The 26311-nt window shown below is 34.5% G+C and overlaps 3 protein-coding genes and 1 pseudogene across 3 annotated transcripts; all 4 read right to left on the bottom strand.

Annotated features, from left to right (window-relative positions):
- Positions 1–7036: 7036 nt before the first annotated feature.
- LOC132058234 (miraculin-like) lies at positions 7037–7847 on the bottom strand. Its single transcript, XM_059450782.1, has one exon. The coding sequence runs from the start codon at positions 7802–7804 to the stop codon at positions 7178–7180; it is 627 nt and encodes a 208-aa protein (XP_059306765.1). The 5' UTR covers positions 7805–7847; the 3' UTR covers positions 7037–7177.
- Positions 7848–9899: 2052 nt separating this feature from the next.
- Positions 9900–10858, bottom strand: LOC132058235 (kunitz trypsin inhibitor 5-like). Its single transcript, XM_059450783.1, has one exon. It carries the CDS (start codon positions 10812–10814, stop codon positions 10179–10181), a length of 636 nt encoding a protein of 211 aa, XP_059306766.1. The 5' UTR covers positions 10815–10858; the 3' UTR covers positions 9900–10178.
- A 471-nt stretch (positions 10859–11329) lies between these two features.
- On the bottom strand, positions 11330–12312 carry LOC132056142 (proteinase inhibitor type-2-like; annotated as a pseudogene).
- Positions 12313–19144: 6832 nt separating this feature from the next.
- Positions 19145–19796, bottom strand: LOC132057581 (kunitz trypsin inhibitor 5-like). Its single transcript, XM_059450210.1, has 2 exons — positions 19428–19796; positions 19145–19327 (listed from the first exon to the last, which is right to left on the bottom strand). The coding sequence occupies exons 1-2, from the start codon at positions 19794–19796 to the stop codon at positions 19145–19147; spliced, it is 552 nt and encodes a 183-aa protein (XP_059306193.1).
- Positions 19797–26311: the final 6515 nt, after the last annotated feature.

A 26311-nucleotide genomic window follows, 5' to 3' on the forward strand; every position in this document is an offset into this window, starting at 1 on the left:
TAGGTGTTAATTATGTTGCCGGCTTGTAGTCGTTTTCATTATCCCGAACCTAAGGCGAATTTTTTTAATATTTTATTATATTTAAATTTAATGTATAGAATATATTTTACACATATAAACTTATTCGGTGCGGTTCGGTTTATTTTTATAAAATTAAAAACCAACCTAATTATTCGGTATGGTTATAAATTTATGTAAAACCCGTCGATTTTATTAAAAAACACTAAAAATCGGTTCGGTACGGTACGGTTCGATCGGTTATGTCGGTTTTTTGAAAACCATTGACACCCTTAATTAGCTTTGACGGTGCTACAAAGTTTTCCCATATTCTCCACCCCCTTTTTATTTTAAAAAAAAAAAGTTGCACAACTAACTTTCATTAGTTTTTTTTTTTTTAGGCAAATAACTTTTTTTTTGTGATTTTGTAAAATTATTTAAATATTTTAATCATTAACTATGTTGAGTTGTAATTGTGTAATATGTAAGTTTGTGTTTAAAATACTTAAAGAATTTATGTACAAATTTACATCGAAAATTCAGTGTTTTGACTTTGAACTCCTAACTCCTTCACATAAGTTGCACGTGACTAAACGGTGCTTTATTGCAAGTTTTCATTTTCAAATCAATTTAAATATTTGTTAATTTATGTCCTATTTACTTTAAGTTAAACTAATCTTAACAAATGGAAGAGAGAATAATTTTTTATTATACATTATTTTATAGTACTAAAATAGTCGATCAGTAAATGTGTGAGGGAGAAGGACAAATGGCGCAACTAGATGCAGTAAAGAGCTAGGAATTTTGTTTTGAAAATTATATTTTATGGATTATCATACTATTAGGAATATAATTAGTCTAAGTTGTTTATTAGCTAAATCATGATAATAACCCCCTATAATTTGACTAATTTCTCAACTCGTAGGCACTTCACTTGGGAACTATTTTATGTGTTTACCTAACTTATATGTTTGGCTTAAGAACCTTCATTTATTCTTTCTTATATTGCAACAGGCAAGCTCTCATTATTTTGAATCTTCAAAATTAAGCAAATTATACTTTTGTACATTGTTTATGGGTTTAAACCATTTGCTATCTTACCTTTTAAGAAAACTCGTGCACATATATAATAACATCTCTTGAAAGTAATTTTAAAATAGGTTCACTAATAGTGTACATAAATATGTGTCTTGCCCTACAAATGTATAAATTTAGAGTTTAAATCCATATTCGTTTATAAATCATGTTTGGAGAGATACATTAGGTTTGAAATTTCTTGCTTTTTGTATTAAGACATATATGCAAAGAGTTTCACAATGGATTGAAAAAAATTCAATAAATTTGATGGTGTAATTAGAGTACTAAACAACTTTCAGGGATATACAAACATGTAAATCTTTTTATTAGACTACAAATTACAAGAAATTGAATTGCATATGATTACTGCATATTTGATTTCTTACTCACTTATTATCAGTATTTTTTTAAAGCAGCATGTATTTAGAATAACACATGTAATATTCTTACACCTTCATGAACATGACTTCTAAAGGCTCATTACTCAGAGCCAAAAGTGTTTGGCCATTCTTCTGCACAAAATTCCAATGTTCTTGCAAATCACATCACAATAATTACATACACTTGGACAAAATACAAACTTATATTCATCTCCGTATTTCACAATCTTGAACCAATTGCTATAAGTGTCAAGACTAGAATTTCCTTTCACTCCGCCATTAGTTATCACATGATCCTCCTTCTGAGGATTATAGTGATCGAGCCTCCACACGTTAGAGTGATGTTGGCATATAGTATAAGTCTCTGTGAACTCAACATTTAGACTAGCAGACTCGCGAATTACACCCTTTCTGAAATTCATAGGGAAGAAATTTATTGAAAGGCCTGGGTCATTAGGATTGAGACGTGGGCCCAAGTGGACAAACTTGGGTTTCAATAAACGCTAGCCCAAGCTCGCCTCCTAAATCCTTTCTTACTGGCACGACCATGTAATCGAACCCTGCTCGAATAATTTTTCTTGTCGTGTCGAACACTGGGTCGGTTGCAGAAAGTACTTCAGAAAGTAAAGGATTTGATATAATCATTAACGTAATTAAGATAAGGCAAGATCGTGTTGTTTTCTTCCTCGTGTAAAGATTATTTCGGATTTTTTGGTTGGTGAATTTTTTTAAGAAAAACTCTTTCTTTTACGGTAAGTTTGGTATATGGATACAAGTATACAACATTTTTTTGCACGGATTGTCCATCTTTTGGGTTGGTCCTTGATTTTTGCCTCTCAAATTGGTGGTCTTTAATTTTTTTCCCTTTGCCTAATACCTCAAGATTCTGGGTTCGAACCCCAACTTGATTAAAAAAAAAAAAAAAAAAAGGAATTTTGCAAGGCAGAGGTTTGAATTAGCAAGGCAGAATTTTGCGAATATTGCCTGAAGGTAAAATTCTGCCTTAAGGTAGAGATTTGCCCAAAACTCTGCCTTAAGGAAGAGTTTGCTAAGGCATAGTTTTCCTGCATAACTCTGCCTTAAGGAAGAGTTTGCTAAGGCATAGTTTGCCTGCAAAACTTTGCCAAAGTTTTGCAGGCAAATTCGCCTGCGAGCATAATTTGCTACGGACTACGCCTTAAAGAAGAGTTTTGCAGGCAAACTATGCCCGATAGGCAGAGTTTGTAGGCAAACTTTGCCTAGCAATTTTTTTTTTTAATTTTCGCCTGAGCAGAGGTTCGAACCAGAACCCTGAGGTTTTAGGCGAAGACAAAACTTAAATGCTTTCCTTTTGATGGCCAAAAATTAAAGACCACCCCAAAATAAGGACATTACTGTGAATTACCCAGTATACAACTCAAGAAGTTGCCAACAAATTATATTGATGGATTTTGACTTCCTTTCAATGCTGAGATTCACACAAACGAATATTTTATGTCCTCCACTAAACAGGAAAAAAAAATGTTTAAGTTTGAACACATTATTTATTTCTAATTAACTTGACTTTTGGATCTTTACGAATATTTAAAGATTCAAACTGTTAATTGTATTAAACGGTATTAATTCGACGGTTTGATTAGATTGTGAAAGTGGATTGCAATCCCCCAAGGACATCATCACTAATGAGTCAAAAGTCAAAACCAGTGGATTTTTATTTTTGTAAAATTAAATATATGTGAAAATGATTGAATATTTTAATAGCACTATTTTATCAATGAGTCCGGCACTTGGACTGGATTAAATCTCCATGTGCACAACTCAATTCAGATGTGAAACTAGAACTTTGAGTTTATTGATTCTAAATTTTAGAAAAAAAATGGTTATTGAGGTCTTGATAAATTATTTTTTATTTATACATGTTAATGAATTAGTAATATAAATACAATATATATGTCAAAGTTATTGGCACTCATTGATCCATAAGTAAGTCTTATCTCAGTCCTTTATATATTTTTAAAAGAAACTAGTGTACGTACACGCGCGATGCGCGGTGAGTATAACCTATTAATTTTATGCTAAATCTTTTTATATATTCTTAAGTCATATTCCTCTATATTTCTACATTAAAGTTTTTTATGTTTGTATTCCTTGTTTATCGTATAGGTATTATATTTATTACTTGGTATCATTACATTGCCAAAGCTTGAAATTCTTTTGTTGTTCAACATTTCTTATTTTTAACTTATCTGTTATGATTTCAGTTACGTGACTTTATCCATAAAATAACTTTTCTAATGATAATTCAAATAATTTTTCATCTCATATTCAAATAAAATCTTATCCAAATATATCTACACTATAAGAAGATAATTTTAGAAAAGTTATGTTTTCTTCTACTATTTTGTCTATTGTTATTGCATTATACAGTACTTAATCCAGTCATATTTCTCTCAAAATTGAATTGATAGATAACTTATCACCATCATTAAAAAATAATAAAAAACGTAAAATAAACCAAAAGATCAAATAATAGCTTGAAATTGCGACAAAAATTAAGCACTACCATTGCCAATTCCTACTCCTCCATCCAAGTTCGAAACACTACAAAAATAAATTAATGCCTTCTATAATCCGAAGTATTATGAGATGTTCTAAAATTCATAAAGCAACTAAGAAAACTAAATGCTTATAATAAAGTTTCTTTTTTTCTTTTTGGCTAATATGATATGAAAATAAGTAAGCACTATGACCTGCATTGACATAAAAGATTTTCATAAGAACACTAACGATATAAATTCTCTGGAGATATTGATGAAAAATTAAGAAAGTAACTTATGCAACAAAATGGTAGAGAAATAATGCAAATTAGATCATAAAAAATTATATCACAAGATAAAGCCACATAAGATCATTCATTCGAAAACAGAACTAAAAAAGATTATTCAATCAGCTCACACACAAAAAAAATTATATCTTCATCATTTCTCATCCAATGTCATTTTACAATTTTTATTTTTCTTTCTCTAACTTTTTAATTGATTGTAAAAGTCTAGGTATAACTTTAATAATAGTCTTATAATTTTTCTGGTCTATTAATATATTACCACTTGGTGTAACATTAATGCAATTACCTTCCTTATAAATAAATTATTATTATTATTATTATTATTATTATTATTATTATTATTATTATTATTATTATTATTATTATTATTACAATATCCTAATTTTTGAATTGAAAATTTTCTAATTTCCTTATAAGGAAAAATATTGTCAGTATAATTTTTGTCATATAATATTATTCCTCATATGATAATTTTTTAATTGCAAATATTCTAAAGCCCATATAAGGAATAATATTATATGAATATTTTTAAAATTATATGACATGATTCTTCATATGGTAATATTTCAGCTGCAATTAATAACTCTTTTTAAAATTCAATCAAATAGAATTTGTTGCCAAGTGACTTGTTCATATTACGCCACTTGTCTTATTGGTTCTAAATTTTAGAAAAAAAAAATGGTTATTGAGGTCTTGATAAATTATTTTTTATTTATACATGTTAATGAATTAGTAATATAAATACAATAATATGTCAAAATTATTGGGTTCTGCCGAACTCATAAGTAGAGTGCTATCTCCGTCCTTTCAGCTCATCCTTAACAATTTTTAAAAGAAATAAAAGGATCTGAATTTCATTATTTTGAAGTCAGGATTTTTATAATTGAAACAAAGGTTCAAAACGAGGTTGATTTTGGACAACTACAGTAGCACTATGCTGGGAAATATAAATAGTAGTCTAAAACAATTGGTTCTCACTGGAATACAGTTGGTTTCCAGTATATGATAAATCCAGTATATCCTATCCCACTCTATGTCATTCCAATCTCAATAATTTGTCTTATTAAGACTTAAACAAAGATGGTGCCCACTTGGCTTAGCTAAAAATGTGGGTTATAAGTTGGTTTGGCCAAAAAATAGCTTATGAGTCAAAAAAAATAAGTTGGGCTGCCCCAATTTTTTTTTCTTTTTTTTGACTTATTCTAAGCATTTTTTTTAGCTTATAAGCTGGTTTGCCAAAAACCTAAAAAACAGCTTATAAGCTGGTTTGACCACTTATAAGCCAATCCAAACGGGCTCATTGTCTTATTCCGCACTGACATACAAATATCCAACTATGACAGCACTTGACATAATGTAAGTGAACCAAATAAATTGAAACTTAATCGTAACAAGTTAGCATTGCCTATATAACTGCAATTCGAAATAGTTACCTCGTCAACATACTCGTCAAGTTGAGGGTGAAGGAAAGTGTAGGCAAAGAGCACACACGGTTCCGGTCGACCCATACCTATCGAAACAACTTGACCGGAGAACAGTTAAATTTGAATCTGTGTTTTTTGTTGCGCTAGGGTTTTGTCACATTGAGAAAGAGGAAGAAGAAGATGTAAGGAGAAGCGTCTGATTAAATCCCAGAGAATCGACTATTAAAAAAAACACTATTATCTCGATAATAATAAGGTTATTCTATTATATATTGAGGGTAATTTCGTCGTTGACCCTTTTTTGGGCTCTTTAAATGACTAACTACTATAGTATTTTTGTCATTAGCTTTGACGGTGCAACGAAGTTTTCTCGTTATTTTCCACCCTCTTTTTATTTTAAGTTATATTTTTAAAAAGTTGTAAAAGTAACTTCCATTAGTTTTTTGTCAGGCGAATAACTTTTTTTTTTTTGGTGATTTTGTAAAATTATTTAAGCATTTAAATTATTAACTATATTGAGTTGTAATTGTGTAATATGTAAATTTGTGTTTAAATACTTAAAGAATTTATGTACAAATTTACATAAAAAATTAGGTGTTTTGACTTCGAACTCCTAACTCTTTCACATAAGCCGTGCGTGACTAAAGGGTGCTTTATTGCAAGTTTTAATTTTCAAATCAATTTAAATATTTGTTAATTTATGTCCTATTTATTTTAAGTTAAACTAATCTTAACAAATATAGATTTTTTTTTTATTATACATTATCTTATAATAGTGAAATAGTCAATCAGTAAATATGTCAGGGAGAAGGACAAATGGCAAACTGGAATGCAGAAAGAGCTAGGAATTTTGTTTTGAAAAATATATTGTATGGATTATCATACTATTGGGAATATAATTAGTCTATATTGTTTATAAGCTAAATCATGGTAATAACACTTTTTCTTATATTGCAACAGGTAAGCTCTCATTATTTTGAATTTTCAAAATCAAGCAAATTATACTTTTAATTGTTTATTAGTTCAAATCATTTCTTATCTCACCATTTAAGAAAACTCGTGCACATATATAATAACATCTCTTGAAAGTAATTTTGAAAATAGGTGCTCTGATAGTGTACATAAAATATGTGTCTTGCCCAACAAATGTATAAATTTAGAGTTTAAATCCATCTTCATTTATAAATCATGTTTGGATAGATACATTAAGTTTGAAATTTCTTGCTTTTTGTATCAAGACATATTTGCAAAGAGTTTCACAACGAATTAAAAAAAATTCAATAAATTTGATGGTGTAAAAGCTATACTAGAGTACTAAACAATTTCCAGTGGTAACAAAAATGTAGATCTTTTTATTAGAGTACACATTACAAGAAACTGAATCGCATATGATTACTGCATATTCGATTTCTTATTCACTTATTATCAGAATTTTTTTGAAGCAGTATGTATTTAGAAGAACACATGTAATATTCTTACACCTTCCTGAACATGACTTCTAAAGGCTCGTTACTCAAAGCCAAAAGTGCTTGGCCATTCTTCTGCACAAAAATTCCAACGTTCTTGCATATCACATCACAATAATTGCATACACTCGGACAAAATACAAACTTATATCCGGCTCCATATTTCACAATCTTGAACCAATTGCTATAAGTGTCACGACCAGGATTTCCTTTCACCCCACCATTAGTTATCACATGATCCTCCTTTTGAGGATTATAATGATCGAGCCTCCACACATTGGAGTGATGTTGACATATGGTATAAGTCTCTGTGAACTCAATATTTAAATCAGTGGACTCGCGAATTACACCTTTTTTGAAATTTACAGGGAATAAATTTATTGAAAGGCCTGGATCATTTGGACTGAGACGTGGGCCAATACCGAGTGGACAAACTTGGGTTCCAATAAAGGCTAGGCCAAGTTCGCCTCCTAAATCCTTCCTTACTGGTATGACCATGTAATCATGCCCTGCTCGAACGATTTTTCCCGTCGTGTCGAGCACTGAGTTGGGTACAGAAGCTGATTCATAAAGTAAAGAGTTTGATATAAAAATTAATGTAATTAGTAGAAGGCAAGATAGTGTTTTTTTCTTCATTGGGTAAGATTATTTCAGATTTTTTGGTTAGTGAAATTTCTTAAGAAAGAACTCATTGTTTTATAGGTAAGCTTGGTGTGGATATATACGTGTGTGGATATATACAACTGAAGAAGTTTCCAACAAATTAAATTGATGGATTTTGACTCACCTTCAACGTAGATATTAATTAACATCTAAAAGAATATTATATGTCCTCTCCTAAACTGAAAAAGACAAAATAAAAAACGGAAGATGTTTAAGTTTGAACAATTTATTTATAACTATCTTGAATTTTGGATCCTTTAAGAATATTTAAAAATTCAAAATGTTAATTATTGAAAGGTGTTTATTCGATGGTTTGATCAAAGTTGATTGCAATCAACCAATGACATACTTGCTAATGAGTCAAAACCGGTGGATTTTTTTTACTTTAGAATTAAATATATGTGAAAATGATTTGAATATTTTAATATTTAACCAACGAGTCGGACACCTGGATTGGAATATTAAATCTTTGTGTGCAGCTCAATTTAGATATGAAACTAGAATTTTCAGCTTATGTTTCTAGATTTTAGGAATTTTTTTTTATTGAGTTCTTGATAAATTATTTATACATGTAACAAGAGTTGCTAATACAAATATATACAATGCTAAAGCAGAATGCAAACTCCGCCCCTTCAGATCATCAATAACAATTTAAAAGTAGTAAAAGGATCTGAATTTCATTATTTCAAAGCCATGCTTTTTATAATTGAAACAAAAGGTTCAAACCAAGGTTCATTTTGGACAATTACAGTAGCATGCTAGGAAATATGAATAGTAGTCTGATCCAATGGGTTCCCACTGGAAAGTCCTCCTTACAGATCCCCTTGGTTCCTACAATAGTATGCTGGGAAATATGACTTTTCCAATTGCAGAAATGGAAACAGCGTAAAGACCTTTACTTTAAAGTTACAAATTAAATGAGAAATTGCACGAAAGCAAACTCACTAAGGACTTGAGCAGAGTTGATGGTGGACTTAATAATTATTTGTAAAACTTTAGGATAAGTCAGAGACTTTTCTTTAAATCATGTAACTTTGTAATATTAAATTCTCTTTTGGTTTATGATACATTACTTACTTATTTTACTTTTATGTAATAATTCGTTTAAACTATTTATCATTAATGTAAACAAAAAAAAAATGCAAAAATCATGGCACTCAAAGTTGGGTTGAATATTACAATAGAAAGGAACTTCATCCCAATACAAATTGAAATGGACTGTAAAGAGATTATCAATATGGTAGCTAACACTAACAATTTACATTCAAATATTATTGATGGTTATAGGCTACTGATAATTAAGAAAGAATGCCCAAAAATAAAGCACACTTTTAGAGAAATCAGGTGGCAGCTGAGCTAGCCAAGAGTGGTGGAAGAACTTTAGATGTTTCTGAGAACTTGAAATTATATGATATGCCTTGCGTTTTTGTGATTTTTCTATCCAACATATAGTCTAGATATGAATCCTGAACGGACATCAACCTACGGTAGTGGACTCTGGTTAAAATAGGTGACTCAAATATACTTTCATTTCCATCCTCTGCCTTGTTTCACTTTAAAACTCCCCATTGAAGCTACTTTCTTTATCCTTGAAATGGTAGTGGACCCTGGTTAAAATAGGTGATTCAAATATACCAATTTTAGTAATATTAGTTTTATGAAGTTAAATCGGATCTCTGAAATAATTCCAAAAGTTTAACAATGTATTACTCGCTCTAATATTGATAACATTCTGTGGTTAGCTAACAGAGTAAATAAGTACAGTAAATTACTTAGAAGTTCATCACTGATAATGTGAAGTTATTTCTAATTTCTACGTAAACTTCTGGCACGGTATGTAATTCCCAAGTGACTGATATACTTCAAATTGCGTTAATTTCAAGCATGATTATTTTATTGCAATCAATAAGGGTTGCAATGGATTGAATAAGATCCCTCCATTTTTAATAAGAAATCTTGAGTTTTAACCATGAATATGAAAAAAATCCTTTTAGGGAGCGCTTTCTGCTTGAGGACACCGCAACACAAATTCAAATTAGTTAGGCCATAATGCGGATACCGGAGGATAGGAAGGAAAAAAGTTTATCTTATTGCGAAAAGAGAACACACAAATTTAGGCCAAAAACAACACAATTGCTTACAAACACTGAAACACCCATAAAAGTTCATGCCATGTCGGCTTATTACATAAGTAGCACTTACTTATTTTCTACTACTATGTTATTAAATATCATAATTCACAATTAGTTGTGCATTGGCCTTTGCCCCACTCCGCTAAAGCAGGGTGCTTTGTGCATCGCGCCGCCGCTTTTACAATTAGTTGTGCATTATTTCTTAGACTAAAATTTCATGCGTCCTTCACAAACTTCACCTCAACCGGAACATCACTTAAACCCAAACGCTTCTGCCCATTATATTCAATTATGCCAACATCCTTGCACATTACCTTGCAATCACTGCACACCGATGGACAATACCTAATCTTATAATTATCACCAAACACCTCAATCTTAAACCAGTTCTTTACCGTCTCTCGACCAGGATTTCCTTTCACTCCGCCAAGTACTAAAAAGTAACTTTTGGCCCGTCGATCGTAAGGGCCAACGGTCCAGATGACATCATTGGACTTAGTACACACTGTGTACGACAAGTTGTAGTCAATGTTCAAGTCAATGGACAAGCGAATAATGCTTTTTTTAGGATTCGCGGATGAAAATAGCAGTGGGGTGCCAGGGTAATAGTCTTCTTGAACTATGCCCAGTGGGCATGGTTTGTGATGATTGTTAATGCTGGCTAGTTCAAATCCCCAGGCCTCGTCAGGATAAATCGGTTGGACATAATAATTAGCTCCCGCTCGTAACATATTTCCAGTAGAATCATGCACCGGAATGGGTTCGGGTTTGGTTGCTTCACAAAGTCTTGACTTTGTGAAACAGTTGGTCGCAAAGAGGAGTGAAACGAAAAGCAGAAAAATCAATTTCATTATGAAAGCTGAGTGATTAAATAATAGAAAGGATGTGAGCAAATGAATGATAAAATTAGTGATTATATAGACTTTTTTCCCTCAGCAATTTGACATGCATGAAAGTACATTAGAGCATCAAGTTTATGAATTACAATAACTGAGTCGATGGTTGTCAAAAGCAAATCCTCCTTGAAGTAAACAGGTTTTGACTTCATTCCAAAAATAAAACATAAAAATATTGTCTTTGGTATTGTATTTCATTTTCCGATTTTCTCTATATTTAATTTGATTAAATTTTAAAATCTGGCCGAAATATTAATTAAAGCCGCTTGAAGGATTTGATGGGCTTTAACAGTTTTAGTGTTAATTGTGCCCTCGGATTAATTGCAGTATTAAGTTTGTGCACTTTTGATTTCTTAAAGTAAAGTTAATTAAGTAAACTAACTAATAGTACTAGAATTTAGAAGTAAAAGACATTGACTTTTAAAGTAAAGTAAATGAGTAAACTAGCTAATACTAGAGTTTAGAAGTAATTAAAAGAAACTAGTCCTTTATTAATCTCTTGCGCAAGCTGTGGAAAAAGCTCGAGATTAGCATGACAATGCATATATCGTAATGCTTTTATTTCATACAGATACATATTATAGATTGATTAGAAAGCAACAGCTCCCTTAAGAGGATTATTAATAATTTTTAAGATCCCCAGTACAAAGTAAAGATCCATCATGACCATAGAGTTTGCAACCCACTTTTGCGGTACAACAATTGGCGCAAATTTTAGTAAGCTTGGTCAATTTATTAGATGGGCAAGTCATGTAAGCAACTTTAGGGTCACATTCCAGAGTACAAGCCTTGGATTCAATACTTTCCCCTTCACAGGCAAACTTGCCGTCATGACCAAAATAGTAGCAACCCTTGTAGCCCGTGCAACAGGTGGTGCATCCGGTAGGTTTAATTATCGTCTTTCCTTCTGGAAGGGGACACTTTGAATAGGCAATTTTTGAATCACAATTCCGGGGACAAGCGTTAGATTTTTTGGGGTTAGATTTTCCTTCACAATAAAAGTTCCGTTAGCACCTTAATAGTGGCAACCCTCGTAGCCTGCACAACAGTTGGTGCATATGGGATTTTTTGGACTCCCTTCTGAACGTGGACATATCCCATAGGCAAAATTGCCGCATTCAATTCTTTGGTACATTTCTTGGGATGAATATGTTCCACCGTGCTGCTTACAAGTAGAAACATTCCTAAAACAAATATAGCTCTATATTAAGGAAAAGTAACACTACTTCTGTATGTGTCAAAGAAGAAAAGAGAAAAAGGACAAAGGGAAATCTTAGCAAGAACAAGTAGTAGGTGAGCAAGGAAACTAACTTCTTTGTGAACAGCCATTATGAATGCTTTCTCGATCGTGATTAATTACCTTGTTTTCATTTTGGGGTAAGGATGGTCTATCTTCCTCCACCTATTTAAAACAAACGAGTGATCAGATTCAACAAAAAGAAAGATATATCTATTCATTATTAGCTAATTGACATTTACATACAGCCCGCTCAATTGGTAGAATTTGATTTTTTCTTGTACTTGCTTGTGTAAGTTTGGCAAGCTCTTTGTAGCCATTTGAATTATTAACTTTATTTTTGTCAAGTGGAGATACTAGTATCCAAAGTAGAAGTGCTTAGGTTACCAAGTCTAGCTAAATTACTACAATGATCCGAAACTTTAGCTATTCTATTACGGTTATAAGTACTATGACTTTATAAAAAAGTGAAGCCCTTGGACGACCAAGGCCAAAACTGTCATTCTACTCAATTATGAAAATCAACAAAAAGCTCTAGAAGCCTCCTTCAGTCTCTCTACCCAGAAAATAAAAGCATGACTACTCTTCTCTTTATTATTCCAACAATCATCATCAGTTTCATAATTCATACTACTATTTCAGTGGGTGTCGCCACCATTTCAGAGATGCTTATGTTTAGTGATAGTAGAGGTGGTTAGTGACGGTGGGGTAAGGGATGGATGGGGCATGGGGGAGGGGGTGGATGGGGATGGTGGTGGGGCTGGGTAACACCTCGGGTCTTCAGACTAATGCTTGACTCGTTCTAAGATAGTATAACGGAATTTAGAAGGTTGCATGTTTTCACAAAAGTGGCCAAGAGGCCTACTTGAAGCAACCATAACCCCTTGTTAAGTTGAGAATTTGGAAAAGCTTCCTTAATACAAGTTGTAGTACGTTGAAATACCTTTTCATCCATAGGACCAGACCAATCGGATATCGGAGTAAGAAGTTATGAGCCTTATAAAAATCTTTGCAGGAGCAGGCCACGCGTAGTGCACAGGACGAGTTCGCGATGGCCATACGTCGCGAGCCTTGCGCACAAAAACAATCTCTCCGACCAAAAAGAAAACGGGACCTTCCTTTCCTTTGACCAACGGGCCCTTAAATCTTTATGATTTCGTGCTTCGAACTCGGTCTCCATCTTCGAACTTCTCGTTCGATGAGACTAACGATCGCATTTGCTTTCCCTTACTCCCCGAATTGTGAAAGATTGAGCCTTTTTGTTCAACCCAAGTGTTGGAGTTCCGAGCACACTCTACCTTTGCGGCGCATGATCTCATTGCGGGGCTTGACCACTCATGCTCATCTCGATAAGAAGACTAGACTTCGTTCGCTAGGCATGTACCGATAGCTAGCTTAGGGCTTCTCGGCCGGTTCCGTATTGATCCATTGTGTTAGCCGGTGAAAGTGGGCATGCTTTCGTTGCTTCCGTGCTCCTAGTTTTCCATTGCATTGCCGGTGTACTCTTATCGCTAACCCCGAGAGAGGCTATACTCTAAGAGCCGAACCGACTCGTTATCCCGGGCCGCGAAGTTAAGAAATAGCAATGTATCGGGCCGAGCGTACCTTCCGCTCGGGAATAAGAAATGGAGCTATTAAGTGTTGGTGCCGCTTTCCTTTTTCTAGCTCTTCTTTGGAAGTCTGCAGAGCACCCCGCGAAGGGCGTGTGACGGTGACCCATCGCAGATGGGCTGGGTTTTGGGCCAAATTTTCGAATTTCGTATTTTAAGCCTATATCTAAGGTTGGGGTTTATTTCCCTAGCTCCCTAAAGCTCGAAAATTACCCTAGAGATAGAGAAAACAAGTCTCAAGCCTCAAGAACCTTTCAAGATAAGTTCTTTGATGATTCTAGGTTGAATTCAAGTCCCTAATGCCTTACTAACATGATTAAACCCTTCTAATCCATAGAATTTTGATTCGGGCAATATTGATTGGTGAGGAACCCTTTTTTGTTTTGTTTTTTTGTACCAGGATTCTTCAAGGAGAAAGAACGCCAAAAAGGTAATTCGATCACCCTATAATCGATTATAGTTATGAATTGGTGATTAGACTCTAAGTTCTTGAGAGATAAGTTAATGGGTTTGATAATAAGAAAACTTATGAATTATTGTATGGTTTGGACTATTGACTTAGCGTTGTCGTAATCATATGCGTGATGAAGAATGATGTTAATTATATTTATTTGAGATTTGTAGAATCACCTAGAAGCAAGAGGTTGGGTAATTAGGTGAAGAAATGCCATTAATGAAGGTTGTGGAGCTTCATGCCCACCAAATGTTTGATAAAATGCTTAGATGACCAAAGCATGAGTATCCTTGCTAATATTGGTTCCCCTTAACTTTATTTCTATAGCTTAAAGTTGAATGGGGCGACGAACATTGTATTACGCTTAAAGGCCAGAGTTAAGGTATGTTAAGCTAACCCTCTACGTGTGGAATGTTTGTGATTCTCCCCACGCAACGTTCTTTTACGACTATTATGAATTGCCTCAGAAATAGAGTTAAGCCTTAGTTTCATGGAAAGTTTCATAACTTCCGTTCTCTAAACGATATAGTTTCGTAATTCGTTCATGATTGCCATTCCGAATATCGTGAATTCAGTACTTAGTCAGTATAGACGTGTGTTTGATATCCCATGAGTCTCAGTCTTAAAAACTCAGTATGCTTATGAACAATTAATGCTTTAAACTCCATAATCAGTTCATGAATACATGTCTCAGCATATTAATGTTTAGTATTCCAGTGATTTGCATCTCAGTATGATTCTCAGTTCCTTAATATGAATATTGAATATATGTATCTTTTCCTGAGGGCACAGTCTCATGTATACGCATACCTGACCTAGGCCATAAACTGACACACTTACTTGGCCAAGGCCATCGATTTGTGTACTTATATTGGGCCGAGGCGCCATACTATTAACTCAATTAAAATAAGTGATTTCATATTCAGAATAGGAAGTACCTATTACTTTACTTCTCTTGTTCAGTTCAGCTACCAATATGTTCAGTTTCAGTTTTAGTTACAGTATATTATCTGTTTGTTGATTTGGGCTGCCTTTTCCCGAGCACCCCATTTACAGTTCATCTTTCAGTTGCTTTACATACTAGTATAATTCAAATGTACTGACGTCCTTTTTGCCTAGGGCCTGCATTTCACGATGCAGGTACAAGTTTACTGGACGACTGTTCTGCCTGCTAGGATTCGCGTATCAGCTGCTTAGTGAGCCTCAACTCTTTCGGGGCGTTATCATATTTTCAGTCTTTACAGTAATTTAGTCAGTGAGGTGTGCCGGAGGCCTTGTCCCGGTAAACATTTAGTATTTCAGTACTCTTTAGAGACTTCATAGACTATAGCTGCAGTCAGTCAGAGACTTTTATTTTAGCAATGTTGGGCTACAGTTTATGTCTCAGACTTATATCAGTGTTTTCACACTATGATTTATTTCATTCAGACTTTTAGAAGATTAGCAAATGTTAGTTTTATTTCCCAATTCCGTATGTTTAGTTTTTGTTTCCCCATTCCGTATGTTTTGATATCACATGTTGATTCAGCCAGCCAGTTGGTTCGCTCGGTCACATGTAGTTAGGCACCGTGTGCCGTGTTACGTCCGGCCCGGAGTTCGGTGTGTGACATGGGTGGGGTTGGATGGTGGGTGGGGTGGGGAGGGTGAGGGTGGGCGTAGAGCTGGTTGTAGATAAAGGGACGGTAAAAATTATTGTACAAAAATACCTCTTAATGATATTAAGACTTTGTTCGGGATCTTAACGATTAAGACATATTCAGACCAAATAAGTGCTTACATCTTAGTGTAAACAATTGCACTTAATAACTTAAGCTCTGAACCATCATATTCAGACCTCCATTAAGTGCAGACGAATGAGGCCTAAATTAGCCGATGTCTTTCGCCAAAAATTGTCATAAAGGTTGAAATAGTGGAGTATTGGGATTTGGAAAAACTATTAAAAAAAAAGAGTAACTTTGGAAAAAATCAATTAATAACCTCTTGGACTTTGAAATATTTATTTATTTATTTTGGATGAAGAAAAAGTCTCAAAAATTCATTTATTTTGAAATGGGGGGAGTATTAAGAATAACTAATCTGGCATGAACAATCACTTTAGTTCCAGCAAAAACGAAAAGTCCGCTATTTTGCTTTCTTGTTCTCATGACAGTGATCCTGTGGCATAACATTTACTAATGTTTTTACAGATTAGTACTCACATTTTGCTAACTTTAATCCTATACTTGGGTGCTAATAAATTAGCGCTAACCTCATTTATAAATGTTAACATTATAACGAGTTACGGAAAGTTCTACTACTAACTTTTGCAAACATGAGGGGCATAAATGGAAATAACGTCAAAAAATTTACTTTAAAGTTACAAAAATTGCACGAAAGCGAACTCACTAGGACTTGAGCAGTTTAGAGTTAATGTCGGACTTAATAATTATTTGTAAAACTTTAAGGATAATTTCAGGGACTTTTCTTTAAACTTAACTTCGTAATATAAACTTCTCTTTTGATAGTGATCACGCACACACTTCAATTTCAATTTTACGTAGTAACTATTTTAAACTATTTATCATTAATGTAAAAAAAAAAAAAAAAAAAATCATGGTACTCAAAGTTGGGCTGGATAATGCAATAGAAAGGAACTCAGTCCCAATATAGATAGAAACGGGTGTACCGATTTGTGCACTTATATTGGGCCAAGGCACCATACTATTAACTCAGGTAATACAAGTGATTTCATATTCAGAATAGGGAGCACCTATTATTTTACTTATCTTGTTCAGTTCAACTATCACTATGTTCAGTTTCAGTTACAGTACATTATCTGTTTGTTGATTTGGGATGCCCCTTCCCGAGCACCCCATTTATAGTTCATCTTTCAGTTGCTTTACATACCAGTACAATTCAAATGTACTGACATCCCTTTTGCCGGCAGCCTGCATTTCACGATGCAGGTACAGATTTACATGACGATGGATCTGCCCGCTAGGATTGGCATATCAACTGCTTGGCGAGCCCCAACTCTTTCCGGGCATTATCATATTTTCATTCTTTAAAGTATTTCATTCAGTGAGGTATATCGGGGGCCTTGTCCCGGTAAACATTCAGTATTTCAGTACTCTTTAGAGACTTCATAGACTATAGTTGCAGTCAGTCAAAGACTTTTATGTTAGCCATGTTAGGCTACAGTTTATGTCTCAGACTTATATTAGTGTTTTCGCACTATGATTTATTTCATTCAGACTTTTAATTAGTAGATCAGCACGTGTTAGTTTTATTTCCCCATTCCGTATGTTTTGATATCACATGTTGATTCAACCGACAGATTGGTTTGCTCGGTCACATGTAGTCAGGCACCGTGTGCCGTGTTACGTCCAGGCCCAGGTTCGGGGTGTGACATGGATGGGGTTAGAGGGTGGGTGGGGTGGGGAGGGTGAGGGTGGGGGTCGAGCGGGTGGTTGTAGATAAAGGGACGGTAAAAATTATTCGCACAAAAATACCTCTTAATGATATGAACACTTTGTTCAAGATCTTAATGATTAAGACGTATTCATACTAAGTAAGTGCTTAGATCTTAATGTAAATAAATGCATTTAATAACTAAAGCTCTGAACCAGTCATATTCAGACCTCCATTAAGTGCAGACGAATGAGACCTAAATTACCCGATGTCTAAACTTTTCTTAAAGGTTGAAATAGTGGAGTTTTGGGATTTGCAAAAACTAGAGCAACTTTGGAAAAATTCCATTAATTATAACCTCTTGAACTTTGAAAAATTTACTCATTTTGGACGAAGAAAAAGTCTCAAAAATTCATTTTTTTTTTTTAAATGGAGGGAGTATTAAGAATAACTAATCTGGCATGAACAATCACTTTAGTTCCAGCAAAAAAGAAAGTCCGCTATTTTACTTTCTTGTTCTTGTGACACTGATCTTGTGGCATAACATTTAATAGTAATATTTTTACAGATTAGTACTCACATTTTGCTAACTTTAACCCTATATTTGGGAATGCTAATAAATCAACGCTAACCTCATTTATAAATGTTAACATTATAACGAGTTACGGAAAGTTCTACTACTAAATAAAGTTAAAATACTGAGTATAAAAACTATCCCAAGTTGTTATCTAGACGGCCAATTATAGCTATCTAAGTTGTTATCTAGACGGCCAATTATAGCTATCTAGTTGTAAGCTTTGAATAGAAATATTAAAATTATGGGAACTTTCCGTACATAGGCTAAGCTTCTCAATAGTCAAGTTATTTTTTTTTTGCCTCGATTCACCTTTTATTCAGAGGGTGAAAATCTATTCCCAAGTTTACTTATTTTTTCGTGTTTTATACGTAACCGAAAATAATATCCCAAAGAATTTGTATGTAATCCACCAAAATACTATGAGAAGTGAGCTGAGTGAGATTTGTATATATATTCTGAAAAATACTATGGGAAGCCCTATATCTTTCTTCTGCATGTGATATAGAAAAATATCTTAGTGTGCATAAACAAGTGACATTGGTGTTGCGGAAAAAGAGAATGGTGAGAATAAAGAAAAAGTCTTAAGTCCCAACTTAGTTATAAAAGAGAAGTTTAATTTGTCGAAGGAAGGTGTTCTTGGTGAAATTTTGGACTCAACAACTAATCTGTATTTTGTTTGAGGCATGGAGTTACTATATTTTGGTGGGAATACTAAGTCAGAATTATTATTATTAGACACATTAAGATTCTATAAAAGTAGACACGAATCTCTTTCACCGAAACCTAAAAATTTACTTGTTTACTTCATTCTTTTGTCAAACTGTTATTATATTTTACCAACAATTTTTTTATGAGATAGATACAAACACCCATAGTGATCATGCCTCATCGGCTTATTACATAAAGTCGTAGAGCTTATTTATCAAACAAATACCCACATACACATGGCACTTCATAGAAAAGAAATACAAACACACACCACGCATGCATTATTATCACAACAAAGGTGTCGTCAAACTAGTCCTGCATTATTATCACGGAGACGAGCTTCACAAACTTCACCTGAACAGGAATATCACTTAGCGCCAAACGCTTCTGCCCATTGTATTCAACTATGCCAACATCTTTGCACGTGACCTTGCAATCCCCGCACACCGATGGACAATATCTAATCTTGTAATTATTACTAAACTCCTCAATCTTAAACCAATTACTTATCGTCTCTAGACCAGGATTTCCTTTCACTCCACCGAGTGTTACAAAAAGAAATCTTGTCCGGATGGTCGGTCATGCGACCGACCTTCCAGACAGTATTCCATCCATCACAAACTGTATACGTGTTGAAATCAATGTTCAAGTCGGTGTATAAGCGAATGATGCCTTTCTTAGAGTTTACCGGTAAAAATTGTACTGCAGTGCCGTTGTAATAGTCTTGTCCAACTATGCCCAATGGACAACGCTTATCCATCCCGCCAGTACGGCCAAGCTGAAACCCCCAGCCATCGACTTCTCGATGTACTGGTTGAATAAAATAATAAGTTGTTGCACGGACCAATTTTCCAGTACTGTCACGCACTGCAGGGGGTTCGGCTGCTTCACAAAATCTTGAATTTGTGAAGCAGTTAGCGGCAAAGAGAAGCGAAACGAAAAGCAGAATTATCAACTTCATTGCCAGGTTGATGTTTAAAAATTACACTGTTTGTTAAGTTCTGATTTAAGAATGTAAAGATGTGAACAAAATGAACTAAATAATAAGTCATTATATAGTGCTTTTCCACCACTAGCAAATCGAATTGTATTGAAGTAAACGGATTTTGACTTCACTGAACTTTATTCTTTCTTCTCCTTGGCATTGTATTCCGTTTCCAATATATTCAATCATACCAATTGAGCCACTGATAAATTCATTTGTTTTAAAATCATACCGGTTGTCTTGTGCCCTGGGATTGCAATCCACATTTCTTTAATGGTATTAAAGGGTAAAGCGAAATTCCAAGAGCCAATGCCAGTAGATTATTAGAATTAAATTTGTGCGAAAATTGATTAGGACATTTAAATATTTAATACAATGAGTATGCTGGGAAATATAAATAGTAGTCTAATACAATTAGTTCTCACTGGAACGCCCTTCCTATGGATCCCCTAGAGACACCTAACTTTTGCAAACATGAGGGGCAGAAATGGAAATAACGTCAAAAAATTTACTTTAAAGTTACAAAAATTGCACGAAATCGAACTCACTAGGACTTGAGCAGTTTAGAGTTAATGTCGGACTTAATAATTATTTGTAAAACTTTAGGATAATTTCAGAGACTTTTCTTTAAACTTAACTTCGTAATATAAACTTCTCTTTTGATTGTGATCACACACACACTTCAATTTTATGTAGTAATTATTTTAAACTGTTTATTATTAATGTACAAAAAAGAAAAAAAAATCATGGTACTCAAAGTTGGGCTGAATATTGCAATAGAAAGGAACTAAATCCCAATATAGATAGAAACGGGTGTACCGATTTGTGCATTTATATTGGGCGCCATACTATTAACTCGGTTAAAACAAGTGACTTCATATTGAGAATAGGGAGTACTTATTACTTTACTTCTCTTGTTCAGTTCAACTATCAATATGTTCAGTTTTAGTTTCAGTTATGGTATATTATCTGTTTGTTGATTTGGGTTGTCCTTTCCCTAGCACCCCATTTATAGTTCATCTTTCAGTTGCTTTACATGCCAGTATAATTCAAATGCATTGACTCCCCCTTTTGCCCGGGGCCTGCATTTCACAATGCAGGTACAAAATTATAGGACGACGGATCTGCCCGCTAGGATTCGCGTATCAGCTGCTTGGTGAGCCCCTACTCTTTCGGGGCGTTATCATAGTTTCATTCTTTACAATATTTCAGTCAGTGAGGTATGCCGGGGGCCTTGTCCCGATAAACGAGGTATCTTGGGGGCCTTATCCAGATAAACGAGGTATGTCGGGAGCCTTGTCCCGATAAACATTCAGTATTTCAGTACCCTTTAGAGACTTCGCAGACTATAGTTGTAGTCAGTCAGAGACTTTATGTTAGCCATGTTGGGCTATAGTTTATGTCTCAGACTTATAGCAGTGTTTTCGCACTATGATTTATTTCATGCAGACTTTTAGTAGATCAGCACATGTTAGTTTTATTTCGCCATTCCGTATGTTTTGGTATCACATGTTAATTCAGCTAGCCAGTTGGTTTGCTCAGTCACGTGTAGTCAGGCACCGTGTGCCGTGTTACGTCCAGGCCCAAGTTCGGGGCGTGACATGGGTGGGGTTAGAGTGTGGGTGGGGTGGGGAGGGTGAGGGTGGGGGTGGGGGTGGAGCTGGTGGTTGTAGATAAAGGGACGGTAAAAATTATTCGTACAAAAATACCTCTTAATGATATTAAGACTTTGTTCAAGATCTTAATGATTAAGACGTATTCAGACCAAATAAGTGCTTAGATCTTAATATAAAGGGAAAAGGGTCAAATATACCCCTCTACTTTAGTTTAACAGTTAAATTTACCCTCCGTTAGTCAAAATAGATAAATATACCCCTTCCGTTAGTCAAAGTAGATAAATATACCCCTTCCATTAAGAAAGTAAACAAATATACCCCTCAGTTGATAGAATCCCCAATTCCACCATTAATTACCCGATTTAACTTTAAAAAACCCATGTCCAACCCGCCCTACCCGCAAATTAAATTCTTTTCATCCAAATATACCCACCGCCACCACAACCGACCCAACACACAACCACCACCACCATCGCCGCCTTGCTTGTTTAGTACTTCCCCATTCGTTGATCATATTTCGTCCTTTTCCTTCCTTTGGATCTCTCGACGTGCTAAATGGCAGCTTATGTTGCTCTTCAATCCGGTGTAGTATTTATAATCCTCTTAGACTTGCCATGTTATCTTTCGATGCATAGTGTGGAAAGATTCAATTTCCTAGATTTGTCAGCGTGATAAAATTCGTCATTTCTTTGATAAGTGATAAGTGCATGAACTTCTTTTCCCGTTAGACATGAATTTGTCCTTTGTTCTGGAAATTTTCCATTACCATGTTTATGAATTCATCTCTGAATCAAAAAAATTTCCATAATATCTAATTAAAAAAAATTAATGCAAGAAATTTTGGAAATTTTTGTACTATCCTCAATTGTCCATGTAAATTCCAATTTTCGCCTACGTTTTCATCCTCTCCGTTGATCATTTTATTGAATGTCTTTGTCCATGTTGTGTTTTATTGTTCATGATAATACTATATTTTTAATAAACATTTCTTGATGTTGGAAAGGCATGCGTGGTTGAATGATCTATGTACATAGTGCGGCGGTGGTGGAAATGGTGGTGGTGGTTGTGTTGGGTCGGTTGCCATGTGGTGGTGGGTATATTTGCGTGGAATGAATTTAATTTGCGGGTTGGGGTGGGTTGGGCATGAGTTTTTTAAAGTTAAATCGGGTAATTAGCGGTGAACTGGGGATTCTATCAACCGAGGGGTATATTTGTGTACTTTCTTAACGAAGGGTATATTTATCTACTTTGACTAACGGAAGGGCAGTATATTTATCTACTTTGACTAACGGAGGGTATATTTAACTATTAAACTAAAGTAGAGGGGTATATTGTTGACACCCAATTTTGCCCTTCCTCTATTCTAATTAATATATCAATATTTTATTTTTTACCTTTATTTTATCATAATTTCTCTTGCTATATTAATTTTGTTAAAGTGTTAATACGTTGTACATCGCTACTTACTTATTATGTATAACTTAAGTAATATTTCACTCTATTATTACTTTGCTCATATTCTATATTAACGCTAAATTACGAAATCTATTATTATGGTCATTATTATCATTACTACTACTACGTAATATATTTGATCTAATTTAGAAGCCAAAAGAAATACGGGGGAAAAGATATTTCAATCCCAAAATTCGGACCACAACAACTCATATTTTACACCCAAATTAGCCCATTACTACTCAATTCGGACCACCGAGCCCATTAGTGACCGTACCAAAACCATTTTATCCGAAATACCCGACCCGACCGGCCCAATATCTTTACCCCTAAAAACCCTTCCACCGTCTCTTTCTTTCTCTCTCTCTCTCTCTCCTCTCTCCTCTTCGGCCCGCCTCCCTCTTCCTTTCTCATCTCTCTCGTCTCTCCTCCATCTCTCACCGTTTTTGGCTACAACACAAATACTCTTTCGCCATTACGAAGCTGCATGGCCATCCCATTTTCGTGCAAAACTTTGTCTACACAAAATGCACTCTCTTCCCCTCCCATTTTTCGGATCGTAACAAAATCGCACCGGTCATTGACAGAGACCTTGTCAATACCATTTCGTGCAAATTCCCGCCCCATCTTAGCCTATCACGAGATCCGTGAAGCCAAATAGATAGCAAAGTCAAGATGCAGTAGAAGATCTCACCATTTTAGGTAAGATCTGAATCGAAACATGTGAAGAAAAAAACCTCAACGTTCCAATGAGAGCGGGCTGGATTCAATTTTTGAATTTTTGATTTCAAGTTCCTGCTCATGAATCTGAAAACCTAGCTCCACATCGCATATAAATACATCTCTAAACCCTAAGCCGAGGGGTTTTTTTTTAACATCGGAGTAGACCTTGAACGCTATTTTTATTCTAAACACCATTTTTTTAGTTCTTACTCTGTCTATGTTGGCTTCGAGCCATAGCAGAGATTTTCCAGTGTGATTCGTGAAAGAGAGTTAGATCCGAGACCCCGACGTCTTGGTTCACTGCGCCTGAGAAAGGTAATTTTCTCTCTTTTGTTTATTTTTAGCATTTTTTTTTATTTGATTGCTATATGTTTATATGTTATGTGTTGTGATCTGTGTTCTAGTGTTAGTTTGTCTTAAGTCTTGATGAGCCGGGCCTATGTATGCTTAGCTTAGCTTAGTATTTTCTTAAGTATCGATACGTGTTTAGCTTAGCTCACTATCGATTACCTGGAATAGTTTAGGTTGTTATTATGCATTAGTTAATATGCCTATAGACTTTGCTTGACTTAATTAAAAGCCTAATCATGTGATTGGGTTAGAAATTTTGTTGGTTCTTTGATATGTTGAACTAATATTCAACTATGTGTTTAGAAAGGTTCTTAGCAATCCCAATTCGCTTTGTGTACTGTACCTACTGGTTATATGCTAGTAATCTAGTTATATACTTGAACTTCAAATCGATTAGCGTGAGTTACTCAATTGTGCCTTTTTGATAATTAGCGTGGTTTTTATATTATGCTCTATTGAATGGGGACTAATTAGTTGGATCTTAGTCTAATTGTCATGTGAATAGCCTCCCGGATAAACATACCAAGTGTGTGTGAAGATGAATAGACTAGGATTTCTCGAGTATTAAATATGCTTAGTTGATTGCACTATCCAAACATGTACCTTTTCTTGATTCGATCGAGTTTATTGGAAACATACATGCTGTACATCTAAGGAGAACATGCTAAGATAATCAAATTATGAGGGATGAGGGGAAATCTTGTGTGTTCTCAGGTAGTTTAGATTTTGGTGATGGGTTACGTATTCAAAAAAAAAAATGTCGAAACATGCTTGTCTTTTTGGGTCCCTTCAATTGTTCATCCCCTGATAAATGTTTAGTTTGTCTGGTCAAATGTTGGCTTGGATTAAATTTAGTTCAATCATTGGTTTGTATGCACACATTTGTTCACTGTAGGACAATGACGGATTACATAATTGCATGTTTAGATTAATTAGTCATTTGCCTATTCCGTTTTTTTATCTCATCATGTCCTATTGTACGATTCGGTAGTGGTTTATCATGTTTTGACATCGGGATAATTGGGAGTATTTTTCTATTCGAGAATTACCCTTATGTGATTTAAAGGACTAAACCAGACACGGCCGATTCATATTCATGTTCATCCCTTCCCTCTCCCCTTTGTTTTGAATAAATCAACCTATGCATATTGAGTTATGATGACTCGAGATTAGTTTGAAATTGTTTAATTATGACCCGTACGACCCTTTCCTTTTTACCCTTTGTCATGTCCATAGCATTTGTTATAGCCCGTATTTCGTACGCTCGGACATTTCGAAGAAGTCGGGAATGTGGAAGGCATGATTGTTTTCCAAAAATTATTTTAATGCGCATGGGTTATTAATATTATTTAGGAATATTGTTGATATGGAATATTGAAAGGGTTGGAGGGCGAAAAGGAAATTCGCAAAGTGGCACTATGGTAATATTGTGGAAGTCAAGGGGCAAAAATGGTAATTTTACAAAAGTTCAAGAAAATTTCTTGAAGGGGCCCAAACTTGCATAAGGAGAAATTTGGTCTTCTTTGTTAATTTTCAAGAAAAGGAAGAAAGTTCTACGTAGAAAGAAAGAAAAGGGCAAAAGTGTAAATATAGAGGGACTAAAGTTTACAAAGAAGACACTTGTCTTCTTTGACCAACAAGGAATTCAAGAAAAGAAGAGAAAATCAAGAAAAAGAAGAATTTCTTAGAGAAGAAAAGAAGAAAGAAATAGGGGAAGAGCATGTGCCACTCACATGCTCGTAGCTATATATATATATATAAGTCATGTTTTAATTCAAGACCATTAAGGGAAGAAAGAAACAAAAAAAAAAAAAAAAAAGAAGAAGAAGAGCAAGAAGGAGAAGTGCACGGCCAAGGTTGGCAAAAATAGGGCCATGGAGATTGGTCAAGAAAAATTAATTCTTTCCAAGCACTTCAACCAAATGGAAGTCCCTCATTAACATGAAGAAAGGTTGTTGGAGTGATTCAATCATTCTTTTGGTGTTGTTTAGCCATAGTCGAAAGTTGGAAGAATGAGTGGAAGAGGTAAGACTCAATCTCCCTTATATATGTTGTGGATAATTTATACGTCTTTAGAGTGCATGAAAATAAATGAAATTCATGAGAATGTGGAATTGGTGTTGGGGCCGTGTACATGCCATGATTGGCCGAATAATGTGTTGTATAGCATTGAAGTGATGAATGAATTTTATGTAGTATGTTGGTTGTTGTTATAACATATAGAAAAAAAAAGATGGAAAAAAAATTCATGGAAAAATATGGATGTAGTAGAGTGGCTTATATAGTAGTGTGTGTAGAAGTGAGGAATTAATTTTAAATTTGTAGTTTAGTTGTTTTGGGAATGGG

The sequence above is a fragment of the Lycium ferocissimum genome, chromosome 5 (assembly GCF_029784015.1).
Source record: "Lycium ferocissimum isolate CSIRO_LF1 chromosome 5, AGI_CSIRO_Lferr_CH_V1, whole genome shotgun sequence".
Classification (NCBI taxonomy): Eukaryota; Viridiplantae; Streptophyta; class Magnoliopsida; order Solanales; family Solanaceae; genus Lycium; species Lycium ferocissimum.